This window comes from Muscardinus avellanarius, assembly GCF_963383645.1.
Source record: "Muscardinus avellanarius genome assembly, chromosome: 11".
Lineage (NCBI taxonomy): Eukaryota > Metazoa > Chordata > Mammalia > Rodentia > Gliridae > Muscardinus > Muscardinus avellanarius.
The window spans coordinates 63,282,548-63,297,122 of NC_137797.1; the positions used below are offsets into that span (position 1 = coordinate 63,282,548).

At 54.1% G+C, this 14,575-nt stretch overlaps 3 protein-coding genes across 3 annotated transcripts; 2 read left to right on the forward strand and 1 right to left on the reverse strand.

Annotated features, from left to right (window-relative positions):
- Window positions 1-984: 984 nt before the first annotated feature.
- Window positions 985-6,707, reverse strand: MBD6 (methyl-CpG binding domain protein 6; the record flags this gene model as incomplete). Its single annotated transcript, XM_080705653.1, has 11 exons — window positions 985-1,059; window positions 1,217-1,280; window positions 1,500-1,552; window positions 1,651-2,064; window positions 2,182-2,351; window positions 2,973-3,126; window positions 3,436-4,097; window positions 4,268-5,308; window positions 5,908-6,070; window positions 6,209-6,311; window positions 6,595-6,707. 11 exons carry the CDS (start codon window positions 6,705-6,707, stop codon window positions 985-987), a joined length of 3,012 nt encoding a protein of 1,003 aa, XP_080561779.1.
- Window positions 6,708-10,145: 3,438 nt separating this feature from the next.
- LOC308270257 (DDIT3 upstream open reading frame protein) lies at window positions 10,146-12,739 on the forward strand (the record flags this gene model as incomplete). The annotated part of the gene is made up of 2 exons (XM_080706054.1): window positions 10,146-10,208; window positions 12,698-12,739. 2 exons carry the CDS (start codon window positions 10,146-10,148, stop codon window positions 12,737-12,739), a joined length of 105 nt encoding a protein of 34 aa, XP_080562180.1.
- A 1,175-nt stretch (window positions 12,740-13,914) lies between these two features.
- Window positions 13,915-14,508, forward strand: DDIT3 (DNA damage inducible transcript 3; the record flags this gene model as incomplete). Its single annotated transcript, XM_080705417.1, has 2 exons — window positions 13,915-14,061; window positions 14,143-14,508. Exons 1-2 carry the CDS (start codon window positions 13,924-13,926, stop codon window positions 14,506-14,508), a joined length of 504 nt encoding a protein of 167 aa, XP_080561543.1. The 5' UTR covers window positions 13,915-13,923.
- Between the last annotated feature and the right edge of the window lie 67 nt (window positions 14,509-14,575).

Consider the following 14,575-nt stretch of genomic DNA (forward strand, 5'->3'; position numbering starts at 1 on the left):
GCATAATAGGCAGTGCAAGCATTCTGCTACAAGACAGATTTCAGTTGTAACCTGTTCTTACCAAAGAACTAAATAAAAAATGAGTACAGAGCCAGAGCCAGAGTTTCAAAATATTCTCATCTGTTAAATTAAGAGTGTCTCCCATAGAAAAGCAGTGGAGGCCCCACAGGGCAAGTACAAAACAGAATTAAAACTCCCAAGGGTCTTGTCTTTACAAAAGAAAAGGCAGGAGGCAGCCCCTGGACAGCTGGTCATGCTGGCCGCTCCGGCTGGACCACGTTGCATAATCCTCAGGCGCATCACCACAACGTCTCTGAGCGTTTTGATGGGGGGAGAAGGGGCAGTGTAGTGTGTATGGGAGGAGAAGCCTAGAGGGCTCTCAGTCCCCTTACCCCCTTTCTTTATCCCAGAAAGTAGAGGGGACCTGGCTACACCTTGAAATGAGGCTATGTGTTTCAAACCTGGGGACAGGTGAGAGGGGACCTGTGCTTTGAGCAACCTGAGCCAGAGGCAGAGGGTGTTGGAGGGATGTGGGGAAGATGCATGATGCTTATTGCTTTGTACCTTTCACTGGGAAGGAGGGCAGCAGCCAGCAGTAGCTCACAGGTTTGTAAACTGAGCCTGCTGGCTTTAAGAAGGGAGGCAATGAAGTCGAATTAAATATAAAAGAGTCATTTGTGCAAAAATAACTTAAACAAATAAAAGACCTGGGGAAGGGGGTGTTCCCCTTAGCGCCTGGTGAGGAGAGGGCCGTATACCACCCCCCCAGGCCTTTTCAGTGACATGGCTTTGGGGGGAGGGGGAGCTTCCCTACCCCCTGCAATGGCTCAGGATGGGATTGTAGGGGAAGGGGTTGCATTGTGCTCTGAGTGGGGAGTAGTGCCCCCACCCACTGTCCACAGGTGCAAGTGGCTGGCAGGGACTCCCAAGGCTCAGCACTCAGCTCTCCCCAGTCAGGGTCAGATCCAGCTCCAGGTATGGCTGCTATGGGGCCAGTTTCCTCCTCTTGTTTTTGGCAGGACGGCCAGGGCGGGCCCGGGGAGGCAGAGGGACAGCCGCCTACACCAGAGGGGAAGTTGAAAGAAGTGATCAATCATCTAGGTATCAGGAAGTCTTTTATTGTCTCCCCACTCCAGTTTAAGCTTCCTTTCCTCCTATCTCATCCTATATATACCACTACCCATGCACCCGCCCATCCTCACCCCCACATACTTACTCGGGTTGCAGGGCTGGACTCCAAGGTAATATCCTGGCGGGAGCTATTGCTGTTCCGGGTAGGGCTGCAATAAGGGGCACAGATGATCAGGAACACTCCCCAAGCACCAGGTGAATTTCAGAAGGTTGGGTGGGAAACTTTCTACATTTGGATAGTAAAGGCATAATATCCTTATTCATATTCAAATAAATATCTGCCCTTTTTGAAAACCAAGCCACTATTTGGACACTTCTATAATCCCAACAATCAGGCAAGGTCAGACAGGGGTGAGCCTAACACTCACTTGTATTTTCTCCTCCGGCCACGACGAGACTTTCTGACTATCCCCGGGGGCACCTGAGAAAACATGGACTGTGTGTACAGAAAGTGAGAAAAGGCACTGGGTCCCAGGCTTTCCTCAGCCCTTGAGCCAGGACTTCCATCATTGTACTAACCTTAAGGTCCTCAGAATGGGGCCCAGAAGAGGGTGGATCCTTGGGCTCAGCACCCCCTTCAGCCAGCTCCCCATTTTGCTGCCAGTGGTGGGTCCTTCTTGGGGACCGTTCCATTTGTCCATTGAAGCCACCACGTGTGCCCCACTTGAGGGCCAGCCGACCAGGCTCCCGTCGGCTGCCAGGCTTTCTGCCCCGACTCGGCCTGGCCTCACCATTAATGCCCCTAAGTCCCCCTCCTCCCCTCCGGCCCCGTTTCCCTGACCCCCTCCCAGTGAGCAGCTCAGGGACTGGGGGGTCGGGAGAACTGTGGGGTGGGGCTAAGGCACTGAGGGGAGGCCGGGCCAGCTCTGGTTCCAGGGCTGAGGTGGGGCTCTCAGAGGGCAGACAGGGAGCTTCTGGCTGCTCTGGAGGGATCTGTGGGCAAAAATGAGATCTCAGTCTCAAATACAGTGCTCTGTACTGTAACTCAGAAAGCCCTACTCCTAGCTTTAGAAAAGACTTTTTATAAGTACCCTTCCACCATGGCCTCACCTGGAGACTCTGTAGCAGGCAGGCAAGGGGACTAGAAGCCTCTGGGAGGGGTGGAGGAGCACCCCCCCCAGGGAGGAGCTGCAGCCCCAACTGGCCTGAGAGAAGAGGGCCAGGAGGCTGCAACAGGCTGGGGAGGGTCCCAGGGCTGCTGGTCAGTGAAGACAGGTCACCTGTTGAGAGAGATTAGTTAAGAAAATATAATCAGGGTTCTCTCCTTAGGCAAACCAATTAGGCTGAACAGATCTTACTCTGTGTGCGTGTGTGTGTGTGTGTGTGTGTTAGTTACTGGAGATTGAACCCAGGGGCACTCTGTCTCTGAGCTACAACTCCAGGCCTATTTATGTGTGTGTGTTGCTGGGGATTGAACCCAAGGGTGGTCTACCTCCAAGCTACACCCTCAGCCCTTTTTTATTTTTTGAAACGGTCTCAATAGGTTGCCTCATTAAGTAGCTGAAGCTGGCTGTGAACTGTGCAATCCTCCTATCTCAGCCTCCCAAGTACTGGGATTACAAGTGAGTGCCACCACGCCCAGCTTTTATTTTTATTTTGAAACAGGGTCTCACGAAGTTGCAGAGGGCCCACTAAGTTGCTGAGGCTGGCCACGAACCTCTAATCTTCCTGTCTCAGCCTCTCAAGTACTGGGATTACAAATGTGCACTACCAGACCAGGCTTCTTACTATTTTAAGCTTTACCCAGTGGCCACAGAGACTTTCTTCCTCAATTTACCCAGCCTTTGCTCCTAATTTTTTACTGCTTCACTTTCAACCCAAGAATCTTCCTTCAGACTCACCCAGCAGGCTGGCACTCAGCAGAGGGCTAAGGAGTTGGGGGGGTCTCCCTGAGTTGGAGGGGGCCTTGCCCAGAGAGGAGGCCCCCGGGTCAGTAGTTGCCATGGTGACACTGGAGGTAGGTGGTCCAGGTTGGGGGGCACTCAGGACACAGGACTAAGGAGAGACAATGGTTATAGCTCTACATCTGTACTCTTTGATAGACTTCCAGTACACATATGTACACATGCTCTGTTACACACACACACACACAAACTCTCTCTCTCTCTCTCTTTCCCCCTCTCTCGCTCTCTGACTGAAGCCTCAAGTGAGGCAGGTTATGCTTTAAGCACAGACTCCATTTTTGTAGCCATCCTACCCCAAGACTAAGCCCTCCCAGAACCCCTGAAGAGCTCGGGCATGACTCCCAGCTCCCATCTATGACTACCTCTTGTTCTATCCTGCCCACTCACCCCCTAGCCTCACCTGGGGGGGTGTCCCCGAAGGGGGATCCAGACTGGCAGCCAGCAGCGCAGAGTTTAAAGCTATGAGGGTAGGGGGGGCTGAAAGGGGAGGGAAAAGTAGGGGGGGCAGGTCTCCCAAACCTGAAAATGGTTCCCCACTTGGACCCCCAGCTCCTTCTGAAGATCCCTCCCCATCTCCAGCTGTGGGGCCCAGGGCCAACAGGGGTAGGAAAGAGGCAAGGAGGTTGCTAGGGGGTGCAGAAGGGGGTGGCAGAAGGTCTGAGGGAGGCGGCGGGAGCAAGGAAGCCACCAGAAGCGAAGGCCCTTCAGGCTCGCCTGGGGCTAGGGGCGGGCCAGGTCCTCCTGGTGGGGGCAGCAAGGGCTCAGGGGGAGGCTGTCCTCCTCCCCCGGCCAGCACACCAAATAAACTGTGGCTGAGCAATGGAGAAGGTGGTGGCTGTCCCAGACTCAGAGGGAGAGGCAGGGCCCCCAGCATCCCTGGAAAGCCAGCACCACTCAGCGCCAGGCCCTGCTCGGGGCTGGGGAAAGGGAAAGCCTCCCCACCAGTCAAGGGAGGCAGAGGGCAGGCTGGGCCTGCCCCCATCCCCAGCCCTTCAGATGGGCTTTGAAGCACAGGGCTGGGAACTATGGGGGCTTTGGAGGCAGCTGGTGGGGCAGGGGCACCTGTAAAAGAAGAAAGATTCATCTCAAGGAAGGCCTCTTATCCCAGCAGTCAAAGAACCCAACCTCTCTGCCCCAGCCCAGAAAACCCACCAGAGCTCTCTAAACTTCGCCTTAAATGCCCTGGCTGCCTCTATCCCCCAAGCTGAGAAAGGGCTCCACAACATTCATACCTGGCACACTGCTGAGGCTGCCACTGGTGGTCCCAGGCAGGGAGGGCTGGATGGGGTGCCTGGGCTGGGGAGGGCTCCCTGAGGAGAGGGTTGGAGGAGGAGGAAGGTGTGCATCTGACCCCAAAAGGTTAAAGCTTCCATCAGAGTGGGAAGGGCCAGGAGTGGGTAGTCCCAGCAGGGATAGCACAGAGGGGAGAATTGGTTGGGATGGCTCTGGAAGAGGAAAGGACTGGGGGACAGGAGCAGGGGCCCGAGGACGGCTCCTTCTTGGGGCTTGAGGGCCTCCCCCTTCAAGCAATCGCAAGACAGTTGGGGGTCGGCGGGGACGACGCTGAGAGGGACGGGGTGATGAGTGGGAAGCTGAGGGTGCCTGGGCACGGGGCCTACGGCCCTGTAAAGTGCTGGGAGGGGGTAGAGGGGGAAGCTGTGCCTTGGCCGCTGCAGAGAGTAGGCTGCTAGCAAGGAAGGGGGATGCCCCAGGGCCCTCCGCTGTGGGGGCCCCTCCCAGGGGTCCCAGGACCAGGGGCAGGTGCATAGTGGCTGAAGACACTGGTGGCTGAGTGGCAGGACCAGGGGGGCCAGGGAGATTATTGCTTGGGGGCAGGGGAGGGGGTGTTAAGGCATCACTACAGTGGAAGATGGGTGGGTCTGACGGTGGTGAGGAGGAGGCATGAGGTGCCGGAGGAGAGCCCAGATCAGAGGGCACCAGGCTGGAGCGGAGGGTGGCTCCCCAGTTGTATGAGGGGGCATTGAGACTGATAGCAGGTGGAGGAGGTGGGGCTGGAGAGGGGGCATTGCCCCTTGGAAGGAAACAGGGGTTGCTGCTGCCCCCAGAGGGTGCTGGGTCAGGAAGCCTTGGTGGGGGGAAGAGCCCCCCAGGGCCTGCTAAAGGGGGAAAGGCCTGGGGAACTGAGGGTGGCTCCTGGGGAAGGGAGCCTGGACCCCCGTTAAGTGGAGTTGCAGGAGGAGCGCGGCAGGGCGGGCGGGCAGAGGGGGGCCCTGGGGACACAGTGTGGAACATTTGGGGGCTCGCTCCCTCTCCTGCAATAAACAAGAAATGAAGGGTCAGCCTGCAGAACCCTTCCAAGAAACTTTTCTTCTTTCTTTTTTTTTTTTTTTGGTGGTACTGGGGTTCCTGGAAGCCCTTCTACCTCCGGGCTACACTCCCAGACCTATTTTTACATTTTTTTAATTTGGAAACAGGGTCTCCTAAGCCAGCGCGCGGCTGGCTTCGAACCTGCGTGATCCTCCTGTCTCTGCCTCCCAAGTGCTTGGATTACAAACCTGTGCCACCACACCTGGCTCTCCTTTTTTTTTTTTTTCCTTCTTCAGTACAGGGGATTGAACCCATGGGCCTTCAACCTCTGAAGCACACCCCCAATCCTGTTTTATTCTGAAATGGTCTAAGTTGTGGAGGGTATCACTGAGGCTGACTGCGAACCTGCAATCCTCCAGTCTCAGCTTCCCATGTACTGGGATTACAGGCCTGCCTATACCACTATGCCCAGCTAACTCTCTATTCTCCAGTCCCACCTTCCACTAGTTCTGACCTCCCCAACCCCTCCTCTCATCAAGCAGCTCCTATCCTTCTCCTTACTGCCTCACACAGAACTCTTCCCATAAAGTGGCAGAAGACTCACCAGGAGAAGAGTGTGAGCAGGTGGTCTCCATGCTGCGGTACAGAGTTGCCATGGCAACAGCTTTCCGCCGGTGGTTGCACAGCTTGGTCATGTCCTCATCTGATGCTGGCCCCACCCCAGCCCCACCCGGGGTCACCGGGGCCAAAGGGTCAAAGTTGAAAACCTGTGAAATAGCAGGCATGGACTAGGGACCCTGTGGACCAAGTACCTTGAGGGGGTGAGAAGGGCTACCATGGTCAGAGACTTGCATAAACTCTTTGGCCTTATCCTCATATTCTCCCCCACCCCTCACAACTCTGACCTTGGGCACATTGAGTGGACACTCCAGACCGCACTTGCAGGTCCCATCGCTGAGGAGGTAGCTCCGGGTTTGCTCCAAGGAAGACAGCTCTGTGCCACTTGGGCTGGGAGTAGACAGGGTCAGAGAATATGGGGTTAGGTGACAATGAATCAGGAGATACTCCCTAAAGAACAGTTTCTAAGTTGAAGACCTTCCCAGGAAGGGCAGAGAGTTAAGGACATGGAAAAAGAAAGAGGGAGAATGAGTTTGAAGGCCCACAGAGCAAAAAGGCTAAGGAAAAGGAGGGGGAACAGAGGACAGTACTAGATACCCGAGATCAGCTTGAGGGGCATGGAAGGAGAAAGAACACCAGGCAGCCAGGCTGGCAGAACCTTGAAGATCCATACCTGATATAGAGCACAGCACCCTCTCGCACACAGCGCTGCCAGCCGATGGGGACAGATGTGGCCACAGGGCCCCCAGCTCTGTCTGTTCCACTGCTCTCATTGCCCCCATTCATTGTGTGTAATCAGCTCCCTCGTGCCTGATAACACAGACATCCACGTGGGCATTAGGAGGATTAAACTGGGCTGGGTACCTGAGGGAGGACTCTAGTAAGGCAAAGGTTGCAAGGAGACCCAAGGAAACTCAGGGGAAGCTGCAGAGTGGGGAGGGGAGCCCCTCAGGGGACTGGGAGGATGAAAGGGGAAGAAGCTTCTGCCATAACACTGCAGCTACCTGAACATCTCTGCAAACATTGTGGGGTCCAGTCCAAAGCCGGGCCGCCAGCTTAGCCCACACCTGCAATGCAAGAGAAAAGGGACTGTCAGGAATCTGCCCAACTCAAACGAATAGCACAGCACAGGTCATTCTCAGGGAAAGAGCCTTAAAAATGCCAGGTTAAGTGCCTATAAAGATCTCAGTCTACAAACATCCTTTCCAAGCCTCGTCCCTATAGACTAAAGGCTAAGTGCCTCAACTCCAAGAAACCAAGCCCAATTTCTACACGTATGAAGGGCCAGCCCCTTTGTCCCATGAGAGACACCTCTGTGTGTATAATGTGGGCAAATTCCCATAATGCCAGGCCACTAGGAAGTTTCCCAGTGTCTGGCCCCTGTTGTTCCCTCCCCCAGGAAGATCATATAAAAAGTACAGATTGCCCCACAGGTCACCAGGCAATTGCCCAACCGCCTGCTGGGGTACAAGCAGAAATTCCCCCATGCCCTCTCCATCAGACAATCACTGATCTAGTTCACTTGGGGCTTGAGAGAGGTTAGAATCTCGGCTCCGTTTTTTCCTCAGGATCTTAAGAAGCTCCTAATTCTCCCTCAAGCCTCAGACAAGGGGATTCTGAACCTCCTATGCCACTGGCTTCCAATTAGCTCCAAGAGACTGTCTCCTCTGATACGTGGGGATGTCCCTCGAACCTCGAAGTATCCTCCCTAACCTCACCATCGCTCCCACCCCACACCGATGGCTTCCAAACTTTCCCTCTCATAACAAGGCGCCCTGTCACCCAGACGGCTTCCCTCGGATCGGGGAGGGGAAGGCGCACGAAGTAGGAAGGAACTTGGGGAGAGGGCGGGCGGAGGGTGGGCGAAGCTCTGAAGGGAGGGAGGTGAGGAAGGCAGAAGTCAGGCAGTGAGGGAGAAACGGCGGGGGCAGGTGAGGGCGGGGGAGTGGGGATGGGGCCGGGGAAGGGGCCGGGAGGACGCGGAGGGGCAGAGGGTAGGACAGGAGGAGAGGGAGGGGGAGGGGCGGTGGGGGGGCCGGGCTCCGCACTCACCGCGGCCCATGGCTCGGCCGGCCCCGCCCTGCGCAGTCGCGGCCCAGAGGATGAGTGGGAGGGGGTGGGAGGAGGGTCGGTGGAGCCCGAGCCTCCCGTACGGCCCCGGCCGGTCCTAGCAGGAAGCGCCGCCGCGGCCGCCGATCACCGAGCGGCCTCCCGCGCATGCGCCATGGGGGCCAGGGGCAGCCCTGGGGATTCCGTTCCCAGAAGGCACCGCGCAGGCTGCCGCCGCCGCCGCCGCCGCCGTCGCCGCCGCCGCCACCGCCGCAGCCGCCGCCGCCGCCGCCGCTGCCCGGACGGGAGAGGGGCGGGGCCGGGCCCCCGCCCAGCGGACAGCCGCGAGCCAACAGGAGGGGCCGCAGTGCGCATGCGGGAGCGCGCCCGCCCCTCCCCCACATCCCCCCATTAATCCCCAAGAGAACAAACACCCCACGCGGCCCCCCCGCCCTCCGCGGAAGGATCTGCGCCTCTTCCCAGGCCACCGGTGGCCAATCCCGGCCCTCCCCGGGGAGGAGCCCTTTCCAAAGCCACAGTCTGTTGGGGGAGCCAGGAATGCCAGGTCCGGGAGGGGCCGGCCCCAAAAGATGAAAGTCGCGACTTGCCCTGCCCCGCCCCAAAGGCTTCCCGAGTAGTGTGCTGGGACTTGACCCGCCTCCCCAGGTCAACATGTCACAACACGACCTCGGCCTGTCAAGTCACATGACCTCTGCCTGTCACTGACAACCTGGTCCGTCTTGAGGCCAGGAGAGACCATCTGGTCCAACCCACCCCCACCTACATCCACGGAAGGGGGAAGTGGAGGTCTGGAGCAGCGTGGCCATGGACCTGTCACAGCAGCACCATCCAGCCATCACCGGTGTGGGACAGTTTCTACTAAGACAAACTCTGGCTGCCCGCACGAGGGTATGACAAGGAAATTTCAAAGACCGCCACATGGCCTCTGTTTTCATGGCACAAAAAAAGCACTCTGCACGGTGCTTTTTACTTTTCAAGTTGTCTCCAAGTTCATAGTTGTCTCATTTTGCCTTTACAACTTTTTTAATTTACAAACGAGAATGGTAGGATCCCTGGCCGAGTGAGGGAGCGCGGAGGCTAGAATTCAGCACCCAGCTCAGGGCAGGCGTGCGCTCAAGTGCACGCACGTCTAGGCATCGAGGCTCCACATCGAGGTCACGACCCCGGACACCTAGGAGGCTGGAGGCCGCCCCGCTGCTCAGCGGGGAGCTCGGGACTCGATCTGGGACAATGAACAGGGAGGTCTTTGGTGACGGGCACAAGAGCACCACGGGGTGGGGAGAGCAGGGAAAACAGAATCGGGTCCACTGAGCTAAAAACATGAATCCTGGCATATCGGCGGCTAGTCAGAAACTACAAGATAAAAGGCAAGGGTGTTCTTCTGAGAGAAGCGGAAAAGGACTACCAAGGGGATTCCAGTACCTTGGTCTCTTTTGGGAGCGTTAGAAGGCTAAAAGAGGAGACCCCTTTAAGAAGACTCGAGAAGATGTCAATCCAGGTGGACGGATGCAAACTTTCAAGGGAGGGAGGTTCTAGGGCCTGTGTGCCCACTAGCTGGGAGGGGCCAAGGAAATGGGAGTCCTTTATGGAGGACGTAAAATGGGGGTAATGCGAGGTGGGTGGAACAGCAGCTCTTGGGCAGACGAGCTGCAGCGAGGCTCCACAGGCCGCCTAGGGGCTGCCACGGTTGATAGCCGTTGCGGCCGTTGGGTGCTGGGAGCTGGCGCCCCGCCCTCTCTCCTCTCCCCCACCCCCCGAACCTCCCACCACCCTCGTTGTCCCTTGCGCGTGCGCGCGCAGGCACTCGTTGCCAAACATTGCATCATCCCCGCCCCCCTGCCTTCCCCTCCCCCCTTCACACTCCCCTCCGCGCGCGCGCATGACTCACCCACCTTCTCAGCGAAGCCTCGTGACCCAAAGCCACTTCCGGGTCCAGCGAGGCGTCGACCCCCTAGCGGGAGGGAGCGACGGGGCGGTGCTACGCAGCTCCTGAGTGGCGGGCTTGAGGGATGGGGCGGGGCCAATGCCGGCGTGCCGCTTTCTGATTGGTAGGCTTGTGGATCCCGCCCCTGGGAGGAGGGCAAGAACACAGTAAAAGATCACTGCTCGGCGGGCCGGAGGTCAGACGCTTGCGTGTAGGACACAGAGCAGATCATGGTGAAGATGAGTGGGTGGCAGCGACATAGCCAAAATCAGATCCGGAACCTGAGGAGAGAGGCGAGTACTGGCTTTCTACCTTCCCTTTGCTTTCCCATCTTCGCGAGCATCAGTCGTCCCCTCCAAAATTGGACGCCCACACTTCAGGATGTTCCCCACCCCCTCCTCAGTGAATTGAGGGACCCTCGGAGAGACGGATGGAGAATGGAATCCTTTATTCAGAAGTGGTGCTTACTGGCCCCTCTTCCCTTGGGCGGCAGCTCCGCCCTGTGTCCGAAGCGTGGGTCTTGCTCGGTGCTGCTAGGCCAAATCCACCCCCACCCCACCCCCGTCCCACCCTGCGAGAATTCATTCTCTAGTAGCCACTCCAGGCCACCACCTCGGGCTTGTCGGGTGAAGGGCGGGGCAGCAGGACACACCCCCGTTCCAAGATGACTGGGTGACCAGTAGCTCAGGGCTTTTTCGCGACCAATGGCATTGCCCCAACCCCACCCCCAGCGTTTTAGCTGCGCGCCTCGAGGGCTCAGCATGGCCACTTCAGTAGCTTGGACTCTGCAGAGGACAGGAGAACCTTGAGACTGACACAGATCTTTGAGAGGAAGGGTTCCAGTGAACAAGGAACGGAGATGGATATCCCCTTTTCCCCAGAGGTCCCTGGTCCTCCCAAGGAAGAGAGCAGTTTCGATTTCTTAAAATTTAGAGTCATTTGAGGTCTCCTCAGGGCATGTCCTCCTCCTGGGACTGATGATCCTCTTCCCTTGTCCTGTTTCCGAACTAATCTGTGTAACCATTGCATCAGGCCAGCCCCCTGTTTGGCTTTTCAGCCCTCTGGCCTAGGGCTCCGCTGGTGATGAAAGCTAAGTCCCACGCACTAGATAGAAGGCAAGGGAGCGTTCCCCAGAGAGCATAGTCCTACAGAGAAACATTCAGAGCAATATTGCATTTCCAGTCTCCAGGGACAGGCAGCTGCTGCTATGCCTCTGGGTTTAGCCCTCTCTTCCCTATAAGTGAGACTAGGGAAGATGATTTTTTAAAATTCATTCCTAACATCTATTTAATATACACCTGCTATGTGTCAAGCAGATTGAGGTTTAAGGTATTTCTAAGCATGAGAATTTTTTTTGTTTATTCTCACAAAGCTTACATGTCAGTAGGAGGCATAAGTGCTTTGGAGAAAATTAAAGCAGGGAATAGAGTGTTTGGGGCGAATTATCAGATGTTAAGAATTGCCTCAAGTAACATTTAATTGAAAGGCCCAAAAGAGGCATGCCAGTTGGTCATGCAAATAATCTGAAAGAAGAGCTTTCCAGACAAAACAGCCACAGACCCTAAGATGAAAGTATGCCTGGTATCTTTAGGAAGAGGCCAGTGGAGTGGACTAAATTGAGCAAGGAGAGTGGTTGATGAAAATTCCAGCAGGCAAGATGCATATTATGTAGGGCCTTGTAAGCCATTTTGACATTGGTCTTTACTATGCAATAAATAGGAAGTCACTGGAGGGTTTTGAGCAAAGAAGTGTTTTAGAAGGGCTGGGAATTTAACTCATAGTGACCAGCTTAGCACGTCTGAGGCCCTGGGTTCATTCCCCAGTGCAATAATAAGAACAATAATAAAAGGCTCACTTGAGCTGTTGTATTGTGAATAGACTTGAGGGGTGGCTAGAGCAGAAATGGGGAGGCAGAGCTGGCCATGGGCACGTGTGTAATCCTAGTACTTGGAAGCTGGAGACAGGTGGACTTTGAGCCTCAGCAAGTAGTGAGACCCTGTTCCAATTAAAATTGGGCTGAGGTGTATCTCAGAGCTAGAATGCCCCTGGGTTCAATACCCAGTACTGCAAAAAAGTTAAGAGCTACAGTGTAATCCCAGTACTTAGGACTGTGGGTTGGAGGCCAGCGTAAGAATTAGTGAGGTCCTTCAAAAATAAAAAAAGGCTTGGAGGTGTGTGTAGCTCAAAGGCAGAATGCCCATAGGTTTGATTCCCAGTACCAAAAAACAAATTAGTTAAGAAAACTTGCTAACACTCTGGGTTGGATTGTGCAGTGTGTGTGGGGAAGGGATCAAAGATGATATCAAGTTGGGGATCAAAGATGATATCAAGTTGTTTCGCTTAAGCAGGTTACATTTAGCAAGATGGGATGACCTTGAAAGGGAAAGCTGAGCAGAAGACCGTCTTAGACATCCAATAGGAGGTAGCAAGTAGGCAGTGGACCCAGACTGGAAATGTACATTTGGATGGTATCGGTGTAGGAATGGAGTTCGGAAAATGCCTCTGGACCTGTTCCTTTTCCTAGTTTAGTCCTTACCCCGGCAGGCCTGCCTTGAATTAAAGAGAAAGCCGAGTTGGCCAGGACTTTGCTATTATGTAATCTGGACTGCAAATGTCAATAACTAAAATAGAAGAGTAGAGTTCTTTTTTGCCCTTGGAAATGGCTATAGAACCCTTTAACCATACCACAAGATGGGAAGTAAAGAGGGACCAACGGGAGGCTGGAGGTAAAGAATCAACTTTCCTCCCCCAAATGGCTAATACTTATCTTTATATCCCACAGTGTTCCAGAAGGAAGTGTATCTTCATACATCACCACACCTGAAAGCAGGAAGACTTAGCCCAGGTATAAGAGGAGAATTTGAGTCTGGAAAGCTTTGGCTATCAGACCATGTATACCTTCCTGTTCTGTCCCCCATAACATGGTGACCAAATCACTGTTTTTAGAGCATTTCCTAATTGAAAGTTGGTGTTAAAACAAAGTCAGCCCCAACAAAGACAATTGGTTTGCCTTACCAATCCTACATCCATCCATCAAAGAGGGCACAAAGGAACACAAATGACCTGGTTAATTGCCACGGACACTACCAGTGGAGTTCCTAAGTGGGCTTGAGAACTTTTACTAGGATCTCAATATATCCATGTACTTTACTTCTTTTAAGTTCTGGGTAAAAAGATAGAAATACTAATATTGGGCTGAAGGTATGTATAGCTCAGTGACAGCACATGCAAGACCTTGGGTTCAATCCTGACTAGATATTTTAAAGGGCCAGAGTAAACATTTTAGGGCCACCAGGCGTGATGGCGCATGCTTGTAATCCTAGCATTTGCGAGGCTGAGACAGGAGGATCGCAGTTTGTGGCTAGCCTCAGCTACTTAGGCCCGTTGCAACTCAATGAGACCCAGTTTCAAAAAAGAATAAAAAATAGGGCTGGGGATGTAGCTCGGAAGTAGAATGCCCCTGGGTTCCATCCCTAGTACCGCAAAAAAAGGAAAGGATAAAAATTTTAGGACCATACCCTAATATGATGTATGAATATAATGCACCAATAGAAAATAAAAAACTAAATAAAAATTTTTTAAATGAGAAAAAAATTTTAGGACCATATTAGTCTGACATGATTAATCTCTGCTGTTAATAGCAATAAAGCAGCATAAACAAATAAGTGGATATGGCTATGATCCAATAAAACTTTTACCTAGCTAGGCATGGTGGCACACGCTTGTAATCCCCATGCTTGGGAGGCAGACAGGAGGATCGCGCAGGTTCGAAGCCAGCTGCACTGGCTTAAGAGACCCTGTTTCCAAATAAAAAAATAGGTCTGGGAGTGTAGCCCGGAGGTAGAAGGGCTTCCAGGAACCCCCAGTACCACCAAAAAAAAAAAGAAACGACTTGCAGACTAGGCTGTTGTTGTCTTAACTGTGGTAATAGACTCCGTTTGCCAAGTGGAGCTTTTATCCTAAGTATATAAAGTATATATTTTTCCAGAACTTGATCCAACTACAGAGATGGCAGCTGAGCCATTGCCTTTCTCCTTTGGGACGGTGTCCAGCTGGGAGCTGGAAGCCTGGTATGAGGACCTGCAGGAGGTCCTGTCCTCAGATGAAAATGGGGGTACCTATATTTCACCCCCAGGAAGTGAAGAGGTGAGAAGGCTAATCCTAAAGCTAAGGGGATGTGTACCTTTCCTTTTCAACTAATACCCACCTTCCCTTTCTTCCTAGAAGGAAGAATCAAAAACCTTTACCACTCTTGATCCCGCATCTCTGGCTTGGCTGACGGAAGAGCCAACGCCAACAGAAGTCACAAGCACCTCCCAGAGCCCTCGCTCTCCAGACTCCAGTCAGAGCTCTCTCGCTCAGGAAGAGGAGGAGGAAGACCGAAGAACAACCAGGAAACGGAAACAGAGTGGCCAGTGCTCAGCCCGGGCTGGAAAGCAACGCATGAAAGAGAAAGAACAAGAAAACGAAAGGAAAGTGGCACAGCTAGCTGAAGAGAATGAGCGGCTCAAGCAGGAAATCGAGCGCCTGAGCAAAGAAGTCGAAGTGACCCGCCGAGCTCTGATTGACCGGATGGTGAATCTCCAAGCATGAACACTTAGAAGCACTGCTCCCCAACTAAGGCTACTGCCTACCTTTCCTAGAAGTGGTTACTGTCAAC